Here is a 21,637-nt window from a genome sequence, read left to right as displayed (position 1 = left end):
ACAAGTTACTTGTAAATTGGCTAAAATGAGCTCAAAATGTATTTTATTAGGCCTTAGCGTCATTTAAAAGAATGTAGTTAATAAGCATGTTAATTAATAATGTTTTTTGTAGTCAATGTAAGGAAAGCTAACCACTGACACACATACAATGTCCAATAATTAAAGCTTCTTTTTTTTAACCCTGGAACTGGCCATCATTTTTCCCAAAATGGCAGGCACTTTTTGGTGATTTTGTAAGGGTTTTGTATTTTAATCACTGCTCATCTATTTTTTAAGATACACACATTTTAAAAACATCAATGTCTTTAGAAATAAATTTAGTTTCCCAAAAAATATTAAACATTGAATCATTTAATGTATTTTTATTTTTTTACAGATTAACTTAAAAATATTAGTAAAGAATAAATTTTTCTCAAAATGTATAGCACCCTCTCAGGTACTATGAAATGTTTTAGAATAATTCTAAAATATACAAAAGTTTGCTTATATACCTCAATTACAAATTACAAAAAAAGTATTTAGGTAAAAGAAGTTTATTGGTACTTTTGAATAATATATATACAAAAACTACAAAATCTGAAAAAGTTTATAGCACTCTTATGTATACCATTGTGACATTTTGGAATCTATTGGATGAACAAATAATTTTTCTAAGAGATAAATATATGTAGAAGAGAAAAATATGATATTTATAGAAGTTTACATTGTATAAGATATTTTTATATGGCAACAAACTTTTTTTAAATTTTTACAAAAGTCAAAATTGTGAAATAAATGCCTAACTTTTTTAGCTAACAATTTTCTTTTCATCCAAAAATTATTTATAAAGATAGTACGTTTATTGAAGTTTACAAAAATGTACAACAATGTATTTTTATCTCTATTATTTTTGTTGTTAAAAAAATAAAACAAGCGATGGTCATAGAAATAAAACGCTAATACCTTCAGAAAAGGTAAAAAAGTTTACTGTCTAAAATACATAAATTTGCTTTTATAATAAATACCTTTGCATAAATTTAAATCAAAATTTAATTTAAATTAAAATTAAATTGTCTACAAAATAATAAAACACTGAACCTACGTGAACATAGGCTTCTTTTCAGTTTCACGAAAATCCAACCTATTCACTAAAACTTAACCTAACCTCTACATTTTTCACTTCACTAATTAAAAAAAAACACTAAACAAATTTTTATTTATACACACTAAATAACGAAAAGTCTAAAATACCCAAATAAATAGCAAGCAATACTCTAATACCGGCAATGGCGTAATAACAACAAAGAAATCAACATGGCAACCAAGCGATGCGTTGTTCTTCTCTACTGGCTGAGTCGATGATTGCGCAACAGAACAAAAATAAAATACTAGTTCATAGTCTTCGTTGACGATATTGTTGCTTAGAGCAATTCTTCTTCTTTGTTTTGATATGATTTTCACTATTTCCAGACAACGATAAAGTAGCAAAAGTAATAAAATTTAATGAAGCTATTTTCGACGCATTAGGCATTTTGGGATTTTACAAAACACGAGCTTTTCAAATGCTTATTTTATAAACATTTATTTTCCTACTAGCTATTTAAAAGATGTTTCTGAAAGCCAAAAATACACTGTTTTAAATGACGACACTTACGATCCTGTAGAACGTAAACTCACGGTAGGGATTTTTTACAAACATACGGTAATTTTAGCGTGTTCGGAAATTACGCAAACAAATGGCAATCGGAAATGTGAACATCCAAGTTTAGAATTTTATAATGAAAGATTTGACGTAACTATAGAAAGTTTTATGATATAATATGAAACCTTGGATCTTTACCTTTAGATTTACGTATGTTTTACTTCAAACAAAGTAAAAATAGACTTGCTGTGAGAAATCAAATTACGACATAGTTAATGCTTCGAAAATAGCTTAGTGCCATTTTGAAACTGTAGTTAATGCGTCGATAATCGCTTAAAGCCAGTTGCAGGGTTAAACAATATAGCAGATCCTCAACAGCTGAGATCCTCAAAACTAACTGTATCTTATATACCAGCTTCAAATTACAATTGAACAAGAAAATGATGCCATAACAAAAAGCTTTTAACATAATGCTTTGGTCAGGTTGAAGAATTTTTAGCAAAAATACTCACTGTTCTAAAACTTTAATTTCAGCTCTAGTTAACATGAGAAGCCTATTCCTTGATCGTCAAATACACTTTCGTTCAGACTTAAAATAAGTAAGAATATGTGAGAATTTATTCTAATGCAGGTAATTATAGACATATATCATAATTCCAAATTTTTTCACGGTGATTGAGGATGTGGTCTTCAAAAGACTATACATTGTGTATAACACAGCTTTCCGACAGAATACCAATACAATTTTGCTCAATTTGTATGCAACTTAAAATAAACTATAAATCTTTCATCATTGTTATTTATTAGTTTGTCACCACTGTCATTTTGGGTATTACCAGATATCAGATCTACCTATAAATGTCTAATAAAATATTCAATTAATACAAAAACAAAATCTATTAAAAAAAATTTGTTGAGAGAATTATAATGAGAATTAAAAAAAAATCTCATTGTTTTGCCTTCATCATGTTTTGCCTGAGCATGGTCGAGCTACATAGATCTTCAACAATAGTCCATGATAAAACTGGCAAGTAGTCCACATCAAGGGGTTTAAAACAAAATTATTAAAGCATTTATTACTGTGATTGGTTTAAAAAATTAAAAATTGAATTACCATACTAAAATAATCAAAGGCACCTCAGGCTACAAATAATACCATTTGGATGACCTAGATAACCATCTCTAGTTACCTGCATTGCATATTGTTAAGGTTATAGGGCTACACCTATTATTGACTACAAACCTTAAAGATAGTGGGTACTACGATTACTACCATGAATACATGAATAACATAGGGAATCTAATCACATATATTGTATGTTATTTGGTTACAGGGCTTTCTGTGTTATTAGCTACAAACCTTTTGAGGTACTGGGATACCTCAGGATACGATTAATACCACATGAATAACTTAGGGAATCTAATCTACTTTGTATGTTGTTTGGTTTTCAGGGCTATCTGTGATATTGGCTACAAACCTTTTGAGATACTGGGATACCTCAGGATACGATTAATACCACATGAATAACTTAGGGAATCTAATCTACTTTGTATGTTGTTTGGTTACAGTGCTATATATGTTATTGGCTACAAAACTTTTGAGATACTGGGATACCTCAGGATACGATTAATACCACATGAATAACTTAGGGAATCCAATCTACTTTGTATGTTGTTTGGTTACAGGGCTATATATGTTATTGGCTACAAACCTTTTGAGATACTGGGATACCTCAGGATACGATTAATACCACATGAATAACTTAGGGAATCTAATCTACTTTGTATGTTGTTTGGTTACAGGGCTATTTATGTTATTGGCTACAAACCTTTTGAGATACTGGGATACCTCAGGATACGATTAATACCACATGAATAACTTAGGGAATCCAATCTACTTTGTATGTTTTTTTGCTTTTTCAGGGCTATTTATGTTATTGGCTACAAAACTTTTGAGATACTGGGATACCTCAGGATACGATTAATACCACATGAATAACTTAGGGAATCCAATCTACTTTGTATGTTTTTTTGCTTTTTCAGGGCTTTCTGTGTTATTAGCTACAAACCTTTTGAGGTACTGGGATACCTCAGGATACGATTAATACCACATGAATAACTTAGGGAATCTAATCTACTTTGTATGTTGTTTGGTTTTCAGGGCTATCTGTGATATTGGCTACAAACCTTTTGAGATACTGGGATACCTCAGGATACGATTAATACCACATGAATAACTTAGGGAATCTAATCTACTTTGTATGTTGTTTGGTTACAGCGCTATATATGTTATTGGCTACAAAACTTTTGAGATACTGGGATACCTCAGGATACGATTAATACCACATGAATAACTTAGGGAATCCAATCTACTTTGTATGTTTTTTGCTTTTTCAGGGCTATTTATGTTATTGGCTACAAACCTTTTGAGATACTGGGATACCTCAGGATACGATTAATACCACATGAATAACTTAGAGAATCTAATCTACTTTGGATGTTGTTTGGTTACAGGTTGCGTGTCTTATTGCCTACAAGTGTTTTTAGATTATGGGCACCTCAGAATAATACCACATGGATAACCTACATAATAATCTTAAGTCATCTATGTTGTAAGTTGTTTGGTTACAAAGCTACAGCTACTATTTGTAGAATACTACTTCATGAGTGACCTAGGGAATCTAGTCACCTACATTTTATGTTGTTTGGTTACAGGGCTACTCCTATTATTGGCTACAGGCTCTTTGAGATACTGGGCACCTCGGGGTATGATTACTACCACATGAGTGACCTAGGGAATCTAGTCACCTACATTTTATGTTGTTTGGTTACAGGGCTACTCCTATTATTGGCTACAGGCTCTTTGAGATACTGGGCACCTCAGGGTATGATTACCACCACATGAGTGACCTAGGGAATCTAGTCACCTACATTTTATGTTGTTTGGTTACAGGGCTACTCCTATTATTGGCTACAGGCTCTTTGAGATACTGGGCACCTCAGGGTATGATTACTACCACATGAGTGACCTAGGGAATCTAGTCACCTACATTTTATGTTGTTTGGTTACAGGGCTACTCCTATTATTGGCTACAGGCCCTTTGAGATACTGGGCACCTCGGGGTATGATTACTACCACATGAGTGACCTAGGGAATCTAGTCACCTACATTTTATGTTGTTTGGTTACAGGGCTACTCCTATTATTGGCTACAGGCTCTTTGAGATACTGGGCACCTCAGGGTACGATTACTACCACATGAATGACCTAGGGAATCTAGTCACCTACATTTTATGTTGTTTGGTTACAGGGCTACTCCTATTATTGGCTACAGGCCCTTTGAGATACTGGGCACCTCTGGGTATGATTACTACCACATGAGTGACCTAGGGAATCTAGTCACCTACATTTTATGTTGTTTGGTTACAGGGCTACTCCTATTATTGGCTACAGGCTCTTTGAGATACTGGGCACCTCAGGGTATGATTACTACCACATGAGTGACCTAGGGAATCTAGTCACCTACATTTTATGTTGTTTGGTTACAGGGCTACTCCTATTATTGGCTACAGGCCCTTTGAGATACTGGGCACCTCGGGGTATGATTACTACCACATGAGTGACCTAGGGAATCTAGTCACCTACATTTTATGTTGTTTGGTTACAGGGCTACTCCTATTATTGGCTACAGGCCCTTTGAGATACTGGGCACCTCAGGGTACGATTACTACCACATGGATGACCTAGATAATCTTCTCTCTTGTCATCTACATTGTAAGTTATTTGGTTGTAGGGCTACACCTCTTATTGGCTACAAGCCTTTTGAAATATTGGGTACCTCAGGATACGCATACTACCACATGGATGACCTAGATAACCTTCTTATTTGTCACCGACATTGTAAGTTGGTAGCATTAAATTTATTACAGTGATCCCATTTATATCGTTTCTGCCGATATGACACAAGCTGACATTATAAATGGGAAGCTTTGTTAGCAAACTCAGGATTTTCATCTTTTTTTGTTTATTTTTCAATTAAAAAATTATACTTAATTGTTTATTTCTTTATGGTTAATATCAGATCATGGTCAACATTCCATACATTTGATATACTGCTTTGCCTGCTGGCCGGTCCGGAATGAGGGACGGTTTTCTATAAATGGAAATATATTGTATAAAACAATATATTGCTTATAAAACTACAAGTCATATATGACTTGATATTTGTAAATTCATGTCCATTTGTGAACGACAATTGACTCTTAAACGTGTTTGTCTTACTTTGACGATAAAAAGTCATAAATAGACAACCAAGGTAATAAATTATTGTTGATTTTTAAATTATATTTTGATTGCAGTTCTTATTTTCTACATGTATTATTTTTGAGCATTGTAGTGAGTCTGCACTGTCTATTCATGGATGATATTTGATTAGTACATCGCAAATTACCGATTAGTGAAACATGTTAGTTTGAAATTTTAAGTTTTCACATTTTAAGTTTAAATACATTTTATAATTAATAAAAACATACGACCATATATTTTCAGACAAAATGCATATTTTTCTATACCCATTTTATCATTACCAAATGAAAATAGAAATTAAATACAAACTATTATGCATAAAATGTCAATATTGTAAATATTATATTGTTTTGTGGTAGGTGAATAATTATTGTTGTCATGTTACAGTGATGCTGAAGGGTGAGGGTACCTCATGTTACTATCGGTTCTTGACAAAGGGTCAAGAGTACATATGGCTTCAGAGCCGCTTCTTCATCACATATCATCAGTGGACATCCAAGCCTCAGTTCGTTGTCTGCTCCCACAAAGTCATCAGGTCTGGTCTACAAGTTTTAAATATGGTAGAATGATTTTCAGTTTCTTACCTCCAACAATGCATTTAGAAGTACACAGCCAGCTAGATATATGCGGCAGTGTTCTTACTTGACAATTTCCTTGAACATTGATTGAGTTTTGGGAGTAATGCCCTACCCACAGCATGGCAAAACTCTTGGGTTGTGACATGTTGGGAAGAGAAACCTGGATAAGTCTATGTGGACTGTGCGGATGTCCTGTTTTTCGGAGTGCTGAATTCACAGCTACTCACTTTTGCCATAAAAAAAAGAAAACTCTCGGCATGGTTGTTTGTCGTGACGGACAGTTTGTAATGTGACTCTATGTTAAGTTTATTAGTTATGTTAAGTGTAATTTATTGTTTATGGTTAATTATCTTGTTTCTAAATGTGAGAAAGAAGAAAGTGTGCAGTTAGCAATGGTTGTTTGTCGTAACTAATAGTTTGTAGTGTGATGTATGTTAAGATTGTTTACAGTGAATTCTCTTGTTTCTAATTGGCTAAGATCAACAATTTCGGAAAGAAATTATAAACACATTTAGTAATGCTTCTTGTCGTTACAGTTTTAACAATTCATACCTGATGGATAGCCAGCTGTCTGACATTGTATTGAGTTTGTATGGTATATTTTTAGTGTGTATATGCTGAATTATCATACTTTAAAATTACTGAAATACATTTGAACGATGACAAAATTGTCACTTAATGCAATGTGTTTGTTATCCATTTGCAACTTAAAACTTTTACCATTTTTATTGTTTCAGTAATTTTTTATAAAGGTAGTACAAATAACTTGTAATATCCTAACACCAATAAATAAATATATTTATTATCCTGTAAATAAATATATTTTTTATTTATTTACAGTGTACAGCATTATGTAGTAACTTTTCCAAATTTGTCTAAAACATTAAAAAAATACATTTTTATGATTGTTTATGAAAGTAATATGATTGATCTTGGACCAAGTGTAAAATATTGTTATGCCCAAAGCAAAGTATTAAATTTTTTTGCCCCATTATCAATACAAATAAAAACGTTTGAAAAGTAATTTGAATGCCTTTATGAGTGTAGAATATACAGTGCTCCTCATAAACCGTCACTGTTAAAAAAATATTAAGATGTTGATAAATATTTTATTTAGAATGTTTTCTGATTAAAATTAATTAATTCTAGCCATGCAAACGTGTTAAAGTTCCTGCAGAAGGAACAACAATCGACTCAGAATACAGAGTCCCAGTACTCGAAGCATGCATTGCAACGACAATCTTCTCCTTGGCCCTCCAGATCTCCAGGTAATGTAATACTATTTCAGGTATACAAAAACTGTTTCTTTTCTGTATTTTGGATATATGTAAACACCATGTTTGGCTATTACAATAATAAGTGTAAATGATAAATTATGTATGTATAATTTTGATTTATAATACACAATACGATTTTGAATGTAGGAATCAGATTGTGGCTTGACATTTTTCTATGTGTATTAAAATATAGATTCCTGACTTTTAGTCACTATTGTGTAATAAATTAACCCTTTGAGTGCCACGGGTATTTTCCGAAGGCATATGCATAAAGTGCCACGCCGTTTTTTTTTCGCATATTTGTAAGCTTTTGGGGAAAAAGCTGTTGTAAAATAACTACCAAACAGATTTCCATAATTTTGTTGTTGTTCTTTTTCTTATTAAATGCAGAATATGATACATATCGTTACAAATAAAATTTTATTTATAAAAATTTCAGTATTTATAAAAAAGGTTTTTTACTTTTGTATAAAAAGTTAAGTTTCGACCTAATTTGTGTGTATACAGTATTTTTAAGATTTTTTTCTTTATACCATGATAAAAGCCATATGATTCTAAATAAAACCCATGTGTAATATCTTATTCTAGAATTAAAAAAAAATGGCATTATATGTATTAAAAGTGCTGCCCGGTACCGACATTTTATAAACTGTACTTCATTTGTCAGAGTTTAGAAATTAGTTAGTAATGATGTAGTTTTCCCAATAAATCTAATAAAACATTAATACAACACAAATAAATATGATTAGTAAATTTAGAAACAAATACTTGCTAACATATTTACATAAAAGTTTACATTTACTAAATAATAACCCTAATAAAATTTACACTGAAAATTCACGTTTTTCGCTTGAACACAACTCAAATCATTTCATTACTTTTGTAAAGAAATACAGTAAAATACTGTATAAGTTACTATTTAATTTTGTATTTACTCAAATGCTTGGTTATCGGTATATAAACAATAAGAAAGGGCGTTACGCAACACGCGTCGCGTGACTGGAAGAAGAATCATCGTACAGGTACTTATCACAGCCCACTATTTTTGGACGAGTTTTCCTTATCAGATATCAAAATAAACTTCATTATATGTTCCTTCTTCCATAATGAATCGAAAAATACTCGATGAGTCATACTTCCTATCTCCAAATCGTCTCCAAATAGACACACGAATGACCTGACATTTTCGAATAATGAAACATTGTTCTTATAGTTTTTGATTTAATTGATTGTCGTAATAACTTGTAAATTCCAAAATAGGTTAAATAAAGTCAGTTGTTTTTAATACTGTAATTTATTTTGTCCCCGATAAGGAAAACTCGTCCAAAAATAGTGGCTTCTTGATAAATACCCAAACAACATAAGTTTCACAGATAAAATAGTAGAGAAACAACATAAAACTTGTATTTATTGATAGTTTGGAACCTATTGAATACAGCCGTCTGATTATTTGGCCAAAATAATCTTGTACTATATAAAATATGATCGAAATACAAAACGTCAAAATTGGCGACGCTGGCACTTTATGCACTTTTCGTACCGTCAAAATTAGCGACGCTGTGGCACTCAAAGGGTTAAAGGAAAATATTACTTTTTTTAAAGAGGTTTTCTTTATTTCTTTATCAAGTTCTCTGAAAATTGATAGACAACAAAATATATTATGCTCATTATTACTACGACATAAGGAAATATAAAATTAGTAAGAGGTCTATTAATTTCTAATGATACTAAATACCAACACTTGCGAGATTTGTACAGTCAAGCGAAGATAACAGTGTTTGTTAATCACAAAATAAAAACTTGATAAATTAGGAAAATATTTATACAGGGTGTAACAAAAAGGTTTGGCTGGCTATGCATTTTTAGATTCTATGTATTATAAGCTAAAAATAAAGAATAATTTTTTCAAATTTCTACTTTGTTTAGCAGCTATACACCATTTTTGTTTATTAAAACAATTTTATAATTGTTGTTAACTTTACAATTGTTACAAAACTTGGTGAATGGGTACAGATCAGAAAGTATTATATCGGAAAAAATATTTTAAAACTAGTTTTAATATTTCAAAATGGCAGCCATTTAATTCTTGTTTTATGAAATATGTAATAAACCACTGTTTTTCTCTTTTCAACATTTGTGTAGTTAACTCTGTAATGTGGAGTTAATAACATAACATATATGTATATATGGTTGTATTAATTTACAGTCAAAAGTTATTTTAAATGGACTAATGTTATGTTAATATATGTAATGTGTTATTTACAATGTTCTGAACCAGTATAATGTAACATAACTTCTGTATCCAGGGAGTAAGAGTTCACACAGTGAGGTGAATGTGAAGTTGTTCCCCAGCCAGAAGGCAGAGTCCGACACGTCAATGTCCGTTGACTCTGTCCCCTCTAGGAACCCAACTCACACATCAACTCAAAATGTGGTAATTACGTATTTACATTATATATATTAGTTTTTGTAGATGGATTTCTGTTACTACCAACATGTCCTGAAGTCAAATTAGATATACTATACAAAATAACTACATACCTTTCAAGGATGAATTATAAACTAGTGATGGGCAGATCCAGACAATAATTTATACAGAATCAGAGAAGACCTTACTTAAATTTTGGATTTGTAATGTTGAATCTCTAATTTATACTTCTTTTAAAATAGATTCTTCAGGGGGAAAAATTAATGAAGACGTTGGCGATTTTTTGTTCCAAATCACAAAAGTACCAATGCAAGTTTTCTAAGAAATGATATAAATATATATATTGAAGTTTAAAAAAGAAACTTGTATTATAATTTTTACCAGCTTTGAACGAAATAATGCTGCTGGTAAGAATCATCAGATGAACTTCAGTAGTTAATTTTCTCGTTTAAATTGGTACCAAAACACACAAAAAATCAGTTTAGAAAGTTTCAGTCTTGTTTAGAAGTGTTACAAACAACTTAAATATTGTATATATAAATTAATAGAAAATAGAACTTAAACGATTTTATGACCTAATTGAGTTTGAAATGGTTAAAAAAAATGTTATTTGTGGGTAAAACAAATTTGCTTATGTCAATAAATAAAAATATGTTTAAAAATAACCTTTTTTGTTTGATTTAATCCTATGAGAGGACGTCGTCGACATAGTAGACATAGTAGTAGCAAAAAGCGTGTAAATTGATCGTGTCAACTGGGTAGATGATTCGTATTTAGATTATATTTAATATGTTACACAGGTGAAATATCCAAATAACCGTACAGCTGTACTTGATTTGTATCAATTAATGCGTGTAAATTGCCAGCATCAACTGGGTAGATGAATCATATTTAGATGATATTTAATATGGTACACAGGTGAAATATCCAAGTTACCATATAGCTGCACTCAACATGTATCAATTAGTGCCTGTTTTTTTTCTTTCCAACTCTTTAGAATGATTATAGTAATTATGGTATTATTGTCCGTCTGCTGACATTGTCATCAGATGCATCTTTCACATTGGTCTGGTAGCATTATTTACTTTGTGCCATAATGTGTCTTGATATAGAAACAAATAATAAAACAGTGTGTAATTTGCATTTATTAATGTGATAAAATTAATATTGAATTAAAAATTGTCTATACCAAAGAACTTTTTCTTTTTTCCCATACAACAAAAAAAAGTTATTTTTTAATTTTTTTAATTTTTATATAACTGAAACTTTTCATTGGTTATCATTGTTTTTGAAAATGTTTATGCTATAACAATTGATTTCATCTTTTTTTTAAATAAGGCTGCTTTACAGTTTGTTTGTTTGATTTGATGTAAAAATTATTTTTTGTAGTGCTTCTTATTAATAAAAAATTGTGCATGATTTGTGTGTAAAATCTTATAGTCTTCACATGGCTCAAAAATTTAAAAAATAATACAGTACCGCTCAAATTAATTGGAACACACAGGGAATTTCACTCTTTTTATCATGCGACAGTTGGCATCACTGCTACATCACTTGTATTGAACAAACTAACAACCTAACCTCAAAAGCAGTTAGTGCACATGTGATTCTTTGTGTTGAACACATTTTCAGTGAAGTATTGTGTGAATTGTGTTATTGTTGCGCGTTTTTGTGTTTGTTTAACAAACTATTATAGTTTTTCAATAACTCAACTGATGGATACCACACCTAGAAAATGTAGCAAGATTATTACACTACATCAGTATGGAAATATGTCTCAGAGGATGATAGCTGAAGAATGTAAAGTAGGCCTAGCTACTGTTAACCGAATTGTAAAGCAATTTAATGAGACTGGCTCCTTTTCTGTTAACAGAATAGGAAATTGTGGTCGTAAAAGGAAAACCACACCACAAACTGACCGCCAATTAATTAGGACTAGTAAGATCAACCCCAGGTTGTCGGCTGTAAATTTGGCACGAGAAATTAACAAAAATGGGGTTAATATTCATGTTAGTACTGTTAAAAGAAGGCTGTCTGAAGTTGGGCGAAAAGCTTACCGACCTAAGAAAAAGCAGCTTCTTACTGTAGCAATGAAGAAGAAACGCTTGCAGTGGGCTAAAACCTACAAATAGTTCACTGTTGAACAGTGGAAAAATGTCCTTTTCTCTGATGAAACACATTTTTTGGTTCAGGGACATAAAGTTAACTTTGTCCGCAGAAGTGCGAATGAAGCTGAGACATCAGCTCACATCCTTCAACAACCAAAACATCCACCCAAAAGAATGTTTTGGGGCTGTATGTCCTATAATGGTCTAGGTCCATTAGTTCCCATAGAAGGTATGATGAACTCAGACAAATATATTGCTTTATTAGAAAGAAGTCGTTCCACTCCTTTTGCAAATGTTTCCAGAAAGCAATGGAATTTTTCATCAAGACTCGGCTCCATGCCATACATCTAAAAAATGCAAGAATTTTTTTTCTGTGAACAAAGTAACGGTTCTGGAGTGGCCTGGCAATTCACCCGATTTAAACCCAATCGAAAATCTATGGGCTATTACTAAAAAGAGGATTGCCAAAGAAGATTGTACTGCAAAAACATCCATGATTAATGCTGTAATCAAAATATGGTTCCACGATGAAGAAATAAAAAAATATATGCAAAAAACTCATAGAATCAATGCCAAAACGCTGTGAAGAGGTTATAAAACACAAAGGAGGACATATTAATTATTAGGGAGCTGTTTGTAATTTTTTTGATCAATAAATTGTCTTTCATTTAAGAATCGTAGTTGTTTACCGGGTGTTCCAATTAATTTGAGCGGTACTGTATGTATGGCCAGTTAAGATAAAACGTGAAAATTTGTTCAAAATATAAAATATTGCTAACTTATATTAAAAATATTAGTATTTTATATTTAGCAGAAAAATATGACTTATATTCATTATTTTACTGCAAAAAACTAAAAAAATATTAAAATCGGTCAAACGAATAGTTATTGAACAACAACCTTTTCCTCAAAAGCTTGCTAATGTACAAAAATCAGACCGGCAATTTATGAGGCCAGCAAAATAGCTATGACACTCCAAAGGGTTAAAATAATGCTTTGATAAAAAAATATCCTTTTAGAAGTAAAAGAAATACTTTATTTAGACAAGTGACATTTATAGTTGTAACTAAAAAATTTACCTGATAGACAAAACAGGCTCCTAATATTTGGAATGGAAAGTATTTGATATAGACAGTATGAATGTTTAGTTAACCAACTGAAAATGTAGTATTAGTGTTAATAATAATATTAAAAAAGTTCTATTACAACTTTGTGTACATATTTACAGAGCCTCTATTGTTTAATAAAAATAGATGTTTGGTTGAACAAGAGGAAAGAAAAAATTACTTTTTGTAATTGGATTGAAAGACTGGATGAATCCTGTGAAATTTTGACCTCTTATGTTCTTTTATAAGCTTGTGACTGCCAAATAAAGTTTTATATGAATTTGTTATGTTTCTGAATGCTTACTTAAACAACACAAAAAATCCTATCAAATTGCATTACAATATTTGATTTGAAAAATTCATGAAAGTGGCATACTTTTGAGATGAATTATATCTGTGACACTTTGTTTTTCCTGTCACAGAAATCACGATGTGTAACCACCCCTACGGGTCCCCCCAGAAAGGTGGCTGTAATGTCGGAGTTCGTAGAGCCTCCTGTCACGTATCCTGTAGCTATTCCTCTTCAGCCCCTAGCTTTTGCAGCGTCCAGTTCCATCGTCACCACTGTTGCTCCTGAGGTGAGTTTAGTCTTTTCAAAGCCTATCATAAATTTTATTTCATGGCATTGATAGTGTATGAATTTAACAGTATGATCTAAACAAATTCTTCTTTTGCCATTCTCCAAACATAAATCTAGCTTTGATTATTTCCCAAAGTCTCATGTAAGGTTGTACTAATTAGAGAAAAATGACCTCTTCATTGGATTACTCCAATCCTTTGTTGGATTTACTTCAGGATCATTTACCACATTGTGACTTCTAGTCCTACAACAAAAGCCTAACAGCAAAGAATTTGAAGAAAGAGCATTAAAACAAATAATGCCACCACAAATCTACCTAAATCAGATCTTAAACTTTAAACCGAGATAATTTTACCTTAAGTTTGTGATTAGATTAGCCATGGAAATAAAATAATGTGGGTAGTATCCATCAAAATTCTTTTATTGTAACTATTCAATATGATTTATTGGTATAATTCTGTTGTACATCAATGTTTATAATGATATCTTCATGACTTCAAAATGTTGAGTGAGAACAATATAGTGAGTCAGTAGCCACACAATTTAATGGATTGGAGATAGCAAGTGAATGGTTAAATCCTGTTGTATTCAATTGTCAGTATTAAGACATGAATGAGTTTTTAAGGAATACGGTTTGTGTACAACTCGTCATTGTTAAGCATAAGCTTTCATGATAAAACATTTTTCTTTTAACTAAAAATTTTACAAATGACTATAGTACGAGACATATCATTGCAAGCCTGGGTTGTGGCAAATAAACTGTTGTTAAATACACTTAGGCCTTATATATATTGTTTGAACTTTGCATGAGTATAGAAGATTACTTTCTTGCGGTATTACATTAGTATTAAAATTATTAAATAAGAATTCTTGATATTATTAATAGATTTCAAAGCCAAATAGCCCGGTTTGCAATAATGTTTTTTAGAAAATTTTTGTTGTTTTTATTCAAACAATGTGGATTCATATCCAATTTAAAACAATTTTCAAACTTATGCTGAAGTATTTTTCACTGAGGTGGTCGTAGATAACTAGATAGATAGGCACGAGAAGTTAGTGCACAGTTTGATGTGTGAGATGTTTTAATGATTTACATTTGCAAACCATTCCTAGCTCAATAGCATAAGTACACTTTCTCACCAACATGTTTTAACCTATTGTGAAAATTGTCTCTTCAGGGATGATAAGCTATTGTGTCATTGCGTTATATGTTGAGTTCTAATTTTGATCGTATTATAGTGTTTGACATCCCAGATGAGTTCTATGAAAATTTTGTGTGGATGATAAAATTATAATTATTACAATTGTATTTGGTAACATTAACTCTTTATGTGAAATTAGTTTGGTTTACTCTTTCTTATTTTGATGGTGAATTCAATAAACATCTGCTATTTATTGAAGGAGGAGCTCTTCTTATTGGAGAAAACTATTTTCTATTTTTTTTTATAAAAGAAAACTCACAATTATCCAATAATTGTAATATTTTTACACAAGGCCTTTCAACATTGTCAGGTGTGAATCAACAGTTCGAAATAGTATAAATATTTTACAATTTAAAACAAATATCAGCTGAGTAAAACTTAATACAAGATTTGTATAGTTAAAAGTAAAATAAAATAAATATTAATATATGTATGAAAGTTTCTTTCAAAAAGAATTTAGTTATATTTTAAAGGAATGGTAAATTTTGAATCAGTCCAAAATCATTGTTTAATATTTTATCTTTATGTATAATGTTTCATAAGCGTCGAATTATTCTTGTTTATGAACTATTTTAATAATGTGAAGTTTTTAAAGGTGTGATTTGTTTCAAATGCATGTTTGGCAATAGCTGATTTTTCAGTTTGTCTGTATTTATTATATCTTTCGTGTTCCTTAAATCTTTTTTTAATAGTTCTTTTTGTCTGGCCAGTGTAAATCTTATCACAATCTTCACAGTTTTTGGCATTATCCCCACAAAAAGTGGTAAAGGGCTAGAAGCTTTCATCAGTACAGTGCTGGTAATTGTAGGAAGAGGAATTTCCTCTTCAGCGAAGTGCTACTTGGATATAGATAGCATTTTAACTCTACCTTGCTGTAAGAGTACGAATGACAATGGTGTTGTATTTTGCAGGTGGCAGTGAGACAGCCTGTGGTAATGAGTTCGAGCCAGACTCAGATACAAGATGAATTGCAGAAGAAGCACCAGCAGCTTCAGCAAATGATAGTGCAACAACAGGAGGAGCTCAGGAAAGTTTCAGAGCAATTGATCATGGCACGATTTGGACTGCTCTCACCTATACTAAATGTAATTATATCTTGGTGTCAATGAAGTATCCAGTTTGGAAAGTCCTAAAGTTTAATTAACCCTTTAAGGAGTGCGTGTAAACTCTACATAATGAGTAAGGACGTCATATGACGTATACTCTTATAGTGGCCCAAAGGAGTACAGACGTCATATGACGTTTAGCCTCTGTATTTTTGTATTATTGTAAAAGCGTTGCTATTACTGATTGCCTTTAAGTAGATTTGTCTGTAAAGTGGTTCTATCTATCAGCAACATACTTAACTTCCATGTTTGTGCTCGCATTCACTTGTAATCTGATTTTACCACCAGATCGCAGTAGCCACTGGTAGAAGCCACAGACTCAAGGTTGCGTCGTGCGCACATCACTTTGCTGTCAGAATATGCCGCCACATTATTCTAGCCATTCCTTGTATACTGCATACTGTGGCCATATTTATCTTGTGAGAGTGACATATTTGTTAAACAACCATCTAGTTTGTTACTGTTGTCCAATTGGCAGGCAATATTGATTGAGTCTGCCGTAGTGAGGAAATAAGACATTTGATTTTGAAAAGTACTGAAATATTGACTTGTGGAACACGCAGTCCTTGTTTATTAAGCTTTCAAATGCAAATAAACCTTTTTTAAGAGATTTTAAAGATTTTAATTTTTTACTCCTTTTGGTATTTTTGGGATTTCATCCATTTACTCATTGTAGCCTATCAAAAGAAGACGTCATATGATGTCCATACTCCTTAAAGGGTTAAAAATAAAATAGGAGGACAATTTTTATTTTTTTTATTTAATTTAATTTAATAGGATAATTTTATTTGGTAAAACCCTGTTTACATATTCATCAATTAGCAATTTTCTTTTATTTAACAGGTATAGTATAGTAAGCAATATACTTTTTGCCAAGTAACTATCCTATGAAGTAATTACTGTGATAGATTACAGACCATTTTGATCATTATTGACATTGGTTGTTTCATACTGAAAAGAAATCAACATTGTAATAACATTTTTGATAAATTTGTTTCCAATATAAATTGCACACAATTGATGGTTAATTACTCTAGCCTTTAAATAGATAAGTTTTTATTAAAAAAAAAAGTTTACAGTCAAGAATGAAAAATACTTGTACCTATGTACAAGGTAGGATTACGCTACACCATGTATCCCGTAACAGTCTTTGCTGAGGTGGCATGCCAAATTTCAAATTCAAATCAAATTTCCATTTCAAATTCAAACCTCTTATCCACAAGATGTCCCATAACAGATGGACCGTCATACAATCATACAGAAAAGAAATGTTTACATTCTCACGGCAGACAATTGGTTATAAAAAAGGTTTGAATAAGAAGTTTCAGGATCATTAAAAAAAAATTCAGATATTCTTCTAAGTAAAGCCATTGAAGAATGTGCATTGACACCCTTTTGGTAGTGTCATGTTCAAAACTTAGAAGGCTCACTGGTAAGCGGACTCCAGGAGGTTCTTAAGTATACACAAGTGAACTTCTTTGACGGCAAATGGGGTTCTATGGTCCTATCCCTTGAGTGAGGGTTCTATGTTTCTAGTTGACCTCACCTAGTTGACCCTTCTCTTCAGTATTCTTGGCACTTCTAGGAAAAAAGCACCATTAACTGTTTACCTCCCTGGTATATATAATGAACCACGAAGAACAAACAATGGGCTTAAATTTCACTCTGTATTTGCTCATTCAAGCCTTTTATGGTGGAACTCATTGCTCCACACTTTGTTAGCCATCTTTGAAGAGCCACTTAAAAATGCAGGAAATGCCATTCTTTCAAACTTGAATTTCACTTAATTTCTAATGTTTTTTTAATTTGAGTCCAACACAGAATTTTAGGAAGTACCACTATTTAATCATTGAATGTATTTTAATTTTACACAGACTCATTTGATAGTAAGTCCACTAAAAACTTGATATAGTCTAAACAAACACTCACAAGTAACTGGTCTCGTAGTGTTTTGAAGGTCATACCACCCACCAAAGTGCCTGTTCAGTGCGAGCATGCTGTGTGATGTATAGTCATGTCAGGAAAAAGTATTTCCAGTCTCAATACTTTTTATATAAACTGTTTCTTTCTATAACATTTTATTTCTCAGTGATTAACTAACTATATTAACTATTAAAAACACTAAAGTATACAATATCTCAACCACAAAAATGTTTCTATTAAAAAATAATTGTTAGCCACAGAATATTTAGTTGAAATGAGTTGGAACAAACCACCTTCTAGACAATGTAGCACAACATATAAAATATTCTGAGTGTATATTTACATAAAGAAGGTTCAAGTGCTAAAAGCCTTTATTTCCGTCTTTGTACCTGGTTTGTAACTTTTAAGTTTTATTATTGACTAGAATCCTAAATAATGTTTAATTTTAATTTCCTTTAAAATTGATATTACAATTTTTGCACTTTATTACTTCTCAGAAAATGACTAAACATAACCTTAACCCTCCAACTGATGACCAACGGCACAAACATTCATCAATACAGGTTGTAATCTGATAAAGACAGCACTGCCGTCGGTCAACTTTCCGCTATTATTACGCAAAAACTGTTTAAGTTATAAAGACGTAACTTGCACCAGCCGAATCCTCTACTCATAAAATATCAATTCATGTTATATAGTTTATATTCATAATATTACTCGTTGTTAGCTGATATCGATCCAAATGCCGTACAACATACAGCTGATGGAGTATGCAGCTGGTGACGCGCTGCACAACCTTGACAACCTTTGTTGCTAGGTTATTATGTAGGCTAATTGTTTTTAATTTATTGTTATGTTGTGAAATGGGCGATCCTCGTTGTTCAAATGATTTGAACTATTGGATGATGAAAATATTAGTTCTGATGATAGTGACATATCGGCAAATGAAGTGCATGATGATATTTCTTTGTCAGATTACTGCCAGGTAGTCTGGATGATTATAAACCGGTGGAATGTGAGTTGGATTGTGAACAAATTGATAATGACAGTGACAACAATTCATCATTATCTGATATTCCTCTTGCCCAAAGAATTTGTCCAATACCAATATGTATGTCTACTGCCAAAAAAGTAGTACATACTTTACATTTTTGTCAAAAAACTGTTGTGTTGTAAATAAGTGTTTATATATATATGTTATAATCCTTTTAATCACTACAAAACTGTGTATATTTTGTACATTTACAGTATTTTACTATCTAGTCATGTAAAAGTTACATGGAGTGAAACGTTAGAAAACAACCTTTTTCAATACACATGTTTGAATTCATCTACTAATAAAAAACAATATTTTTATGAATTTAAAATTTTATCTGGTTACAAAAAAAAATTATATATAACACATATTACTTAGCATTAAGCACATATTTTAAAATATATCTGAAAAATATCCTGCACAAAGACGAAAACCAGTCTTTCTGTCTGTCTGTTCTGGGTGTTTCTTATTATCAGTCAGAGGGTTAATAATAATTTTCCAAATTTTTAGAGCTTTGGTTTACTGTATGGTTAGCAAACATTACAAAGTAGCAAAATAAGTAATGCAATAGCAATGTTTAGAAAAAGAGTTGTCTGCATTGTGCATTGATCTGTACTTAGGTGAATGTACCTGTGTCGTACACTATGCCTGTGGCTGCCCCTCACCTCTCTGTGCCGGCCCCTCACCTGTCTGTGCCGGCCTCTCATCTGTCTGTGCCGACCTCTCATTTGCCTGTGACGGCCTCTCATCTGCCTGTGACGGCCTCTCACCTGCCTGTGACGGCTTCTCATTTGCCTGTGTCGGCCCCTTCAGCAGCTGAGCTGTTTGTACCAGCCCACACGACACAGCGGTCTCACATCACGTTAGATCCTCACCAGGTATATACTAATTATTACATATCATATATGTGATGGCCTTTCACCTGCCTGTGTTGGCTTCTCATCTACCTGAACAATAGATCAAGCGTTTACAAATAGACGCAGGAGGCCTTCAATCAAAATAAATACTATTTTATTGATAATAGAATATAACGATAATTTATTAACATCTTAACTGCAGCTCTATACTGTAAGTCTAGAATATTTTTCAGGATTTTGTTTTTCAAAATAGTTTAAACTGATCACCTAAATATAACCGTATTTAGCTGTTGTGGCGTCCTTTTGACATTCCCAGCTTCCAAATTTTCTGTGGATATCCTTATTGTCCTGTTTCTAGGTGAAATACCACAAGCAGTCTCAGGCCACTGATGAAAATTACCATTCCAATTATCCCAGCAACAAGTACAACAGTACCTTTTCTCCTAGAGCATTAACTCCCCAAACCCCAAAGAGTACAGTTAGTTAATGCTGTATGTAACTTGGAATCTGTTCTGACCTAGGTGAATTACCACCAGCAAACTCAGACAGCAGGTGAACCATTACCATTTCAGTTTTCCTAGTAACAAGCATATCATTCAGTACCTTCTCCAAAAGTATGAACTCCCCAAATAGTGAAATTAGTTAATACAGAATCTGTTCTGTTACCAGGTGAATTACCACCAGCAGTCTCAGACCACAGGTGAATCGTTACCATTCCAGTTTTCCCAGCAACAAGCACAACAGTACCTTTTCTCCCAGAGCATGGACTCCCCAAACTCCACACGGCACAGTCAGTAAAGGCAGTAGGCCTGTGCGAATTTTATTCCAGTTAGTACAATCCCCCTTGAATTGCAATATTCTTAATTCTGTCTCTTTGGTTTTTATCATGCCCAAGGTTTAAAAAAATTTTTTGTGATTGATAGTCAGGATCAGAGAGATTGGATTCATTTTGTTCACATGAGCAAAACCTTGTAGTGTTGTGCATATGTTTTACAGTTATGGAGGGTTTATAGTAATCCTTATAAAGAAATGTTATTATGTTATTTAAACATTTTAAACTTTCTATACTCATGGAACTAAAGTAGAAAATATAATAAGATTTGTAATGTAGATGTTTTTATAAAATGTAATTTTAAAGTATTAACTGTTTTGTTTGAAATTCCATAAAATTAGTTCGCACAGGCCATTTATTTTTATAGTGATAAGTTTATGTCATTAACCAGTACATTTTCTCTGTGTTACCATTGCTATAGTTTTAAGACAATTTTAAAGTAAGAACAGAGTACTTTTATAACATTTTTATTATAAAACATATTTTTAGATGCAATTTAAATACTTTAGAAATAGAAAAATCACCCCAGTGTTAAATACCTTGGTGACAATAATTTAATATTTGTAAAACTGTACAAGGATAGAAAAAAAGGACATATTTTAATAGTATATTTATTGAGAGAACTCTACAACAGAAACATAGTTGAGAACCGTATCATATTAATTATTGTAGATTAGT

The 21,637-nt window shown here is 31.9% G+C and overlaps 1 protein-coding gene across 5 annotated transcripts in view; it reads left to right on the top strand.

Annotated features, from left to right (window-relative positions):
* The window catches only part of LOC124362734 (circadian locomoter output cycles protein kaput), a 50,215-nt gene extending 28,948 nt beyond the window's left edge, over positions 1–21,267 (top strand). For 3 of the 5 annotated variants that reach the window (XM_046817500.1, XM_046817475.1, XM_046817510.1), the window contains 8 exons: positions 5,289–5,395; positions 6,314–6,461; positions 7,654–7,772; positions 10,088–10,215; positions 13,846–14,001; positions 16,117–16,290; positions 19,891–20,148; positions 20,797–21,267. In XM_046817500.1, coding sequence (XP_046673456.1) covers positions 5,289–5,395; positions 6,314–6,461; positions 7,654–7,772; positions 10,088–10,215; positions 13,846–14,001; positions 16,117–16,290; positions 19,891–20,148; positions 20,797–20,925 — 1,219 coding nt within the window. In that variant the 3' untranslated portion in view covers positions 20,926–21,267. The other 2 variants (XM_046817483.1, XM_046817492.1) reach the window with 2 other exon arrangements.
* The last annotated feature ends 370 nt before the right edge of the window (positions 21,268–21,637 follow it).

This window comes from Homalodisca vitripennis, chromosome 1, assembly GCF_021130785.1.
Source record: "Homalodisca vitripennis isolate AUS2020 chromosome 1, UT_GWSS_2.1, whole genome shotgun sequence".
Taxonomy (NCBI): Eukaryota; Metazoa; Arthropoda; class Insecta; order Hemiptera; family Cicadellidae; genus Homalodisca; species Homalodisca vitripennis.
Note: the sequence above shows the minus strand (reverse complement) of the source record. Positions and strands in the feature narration are given on the sequence as shown.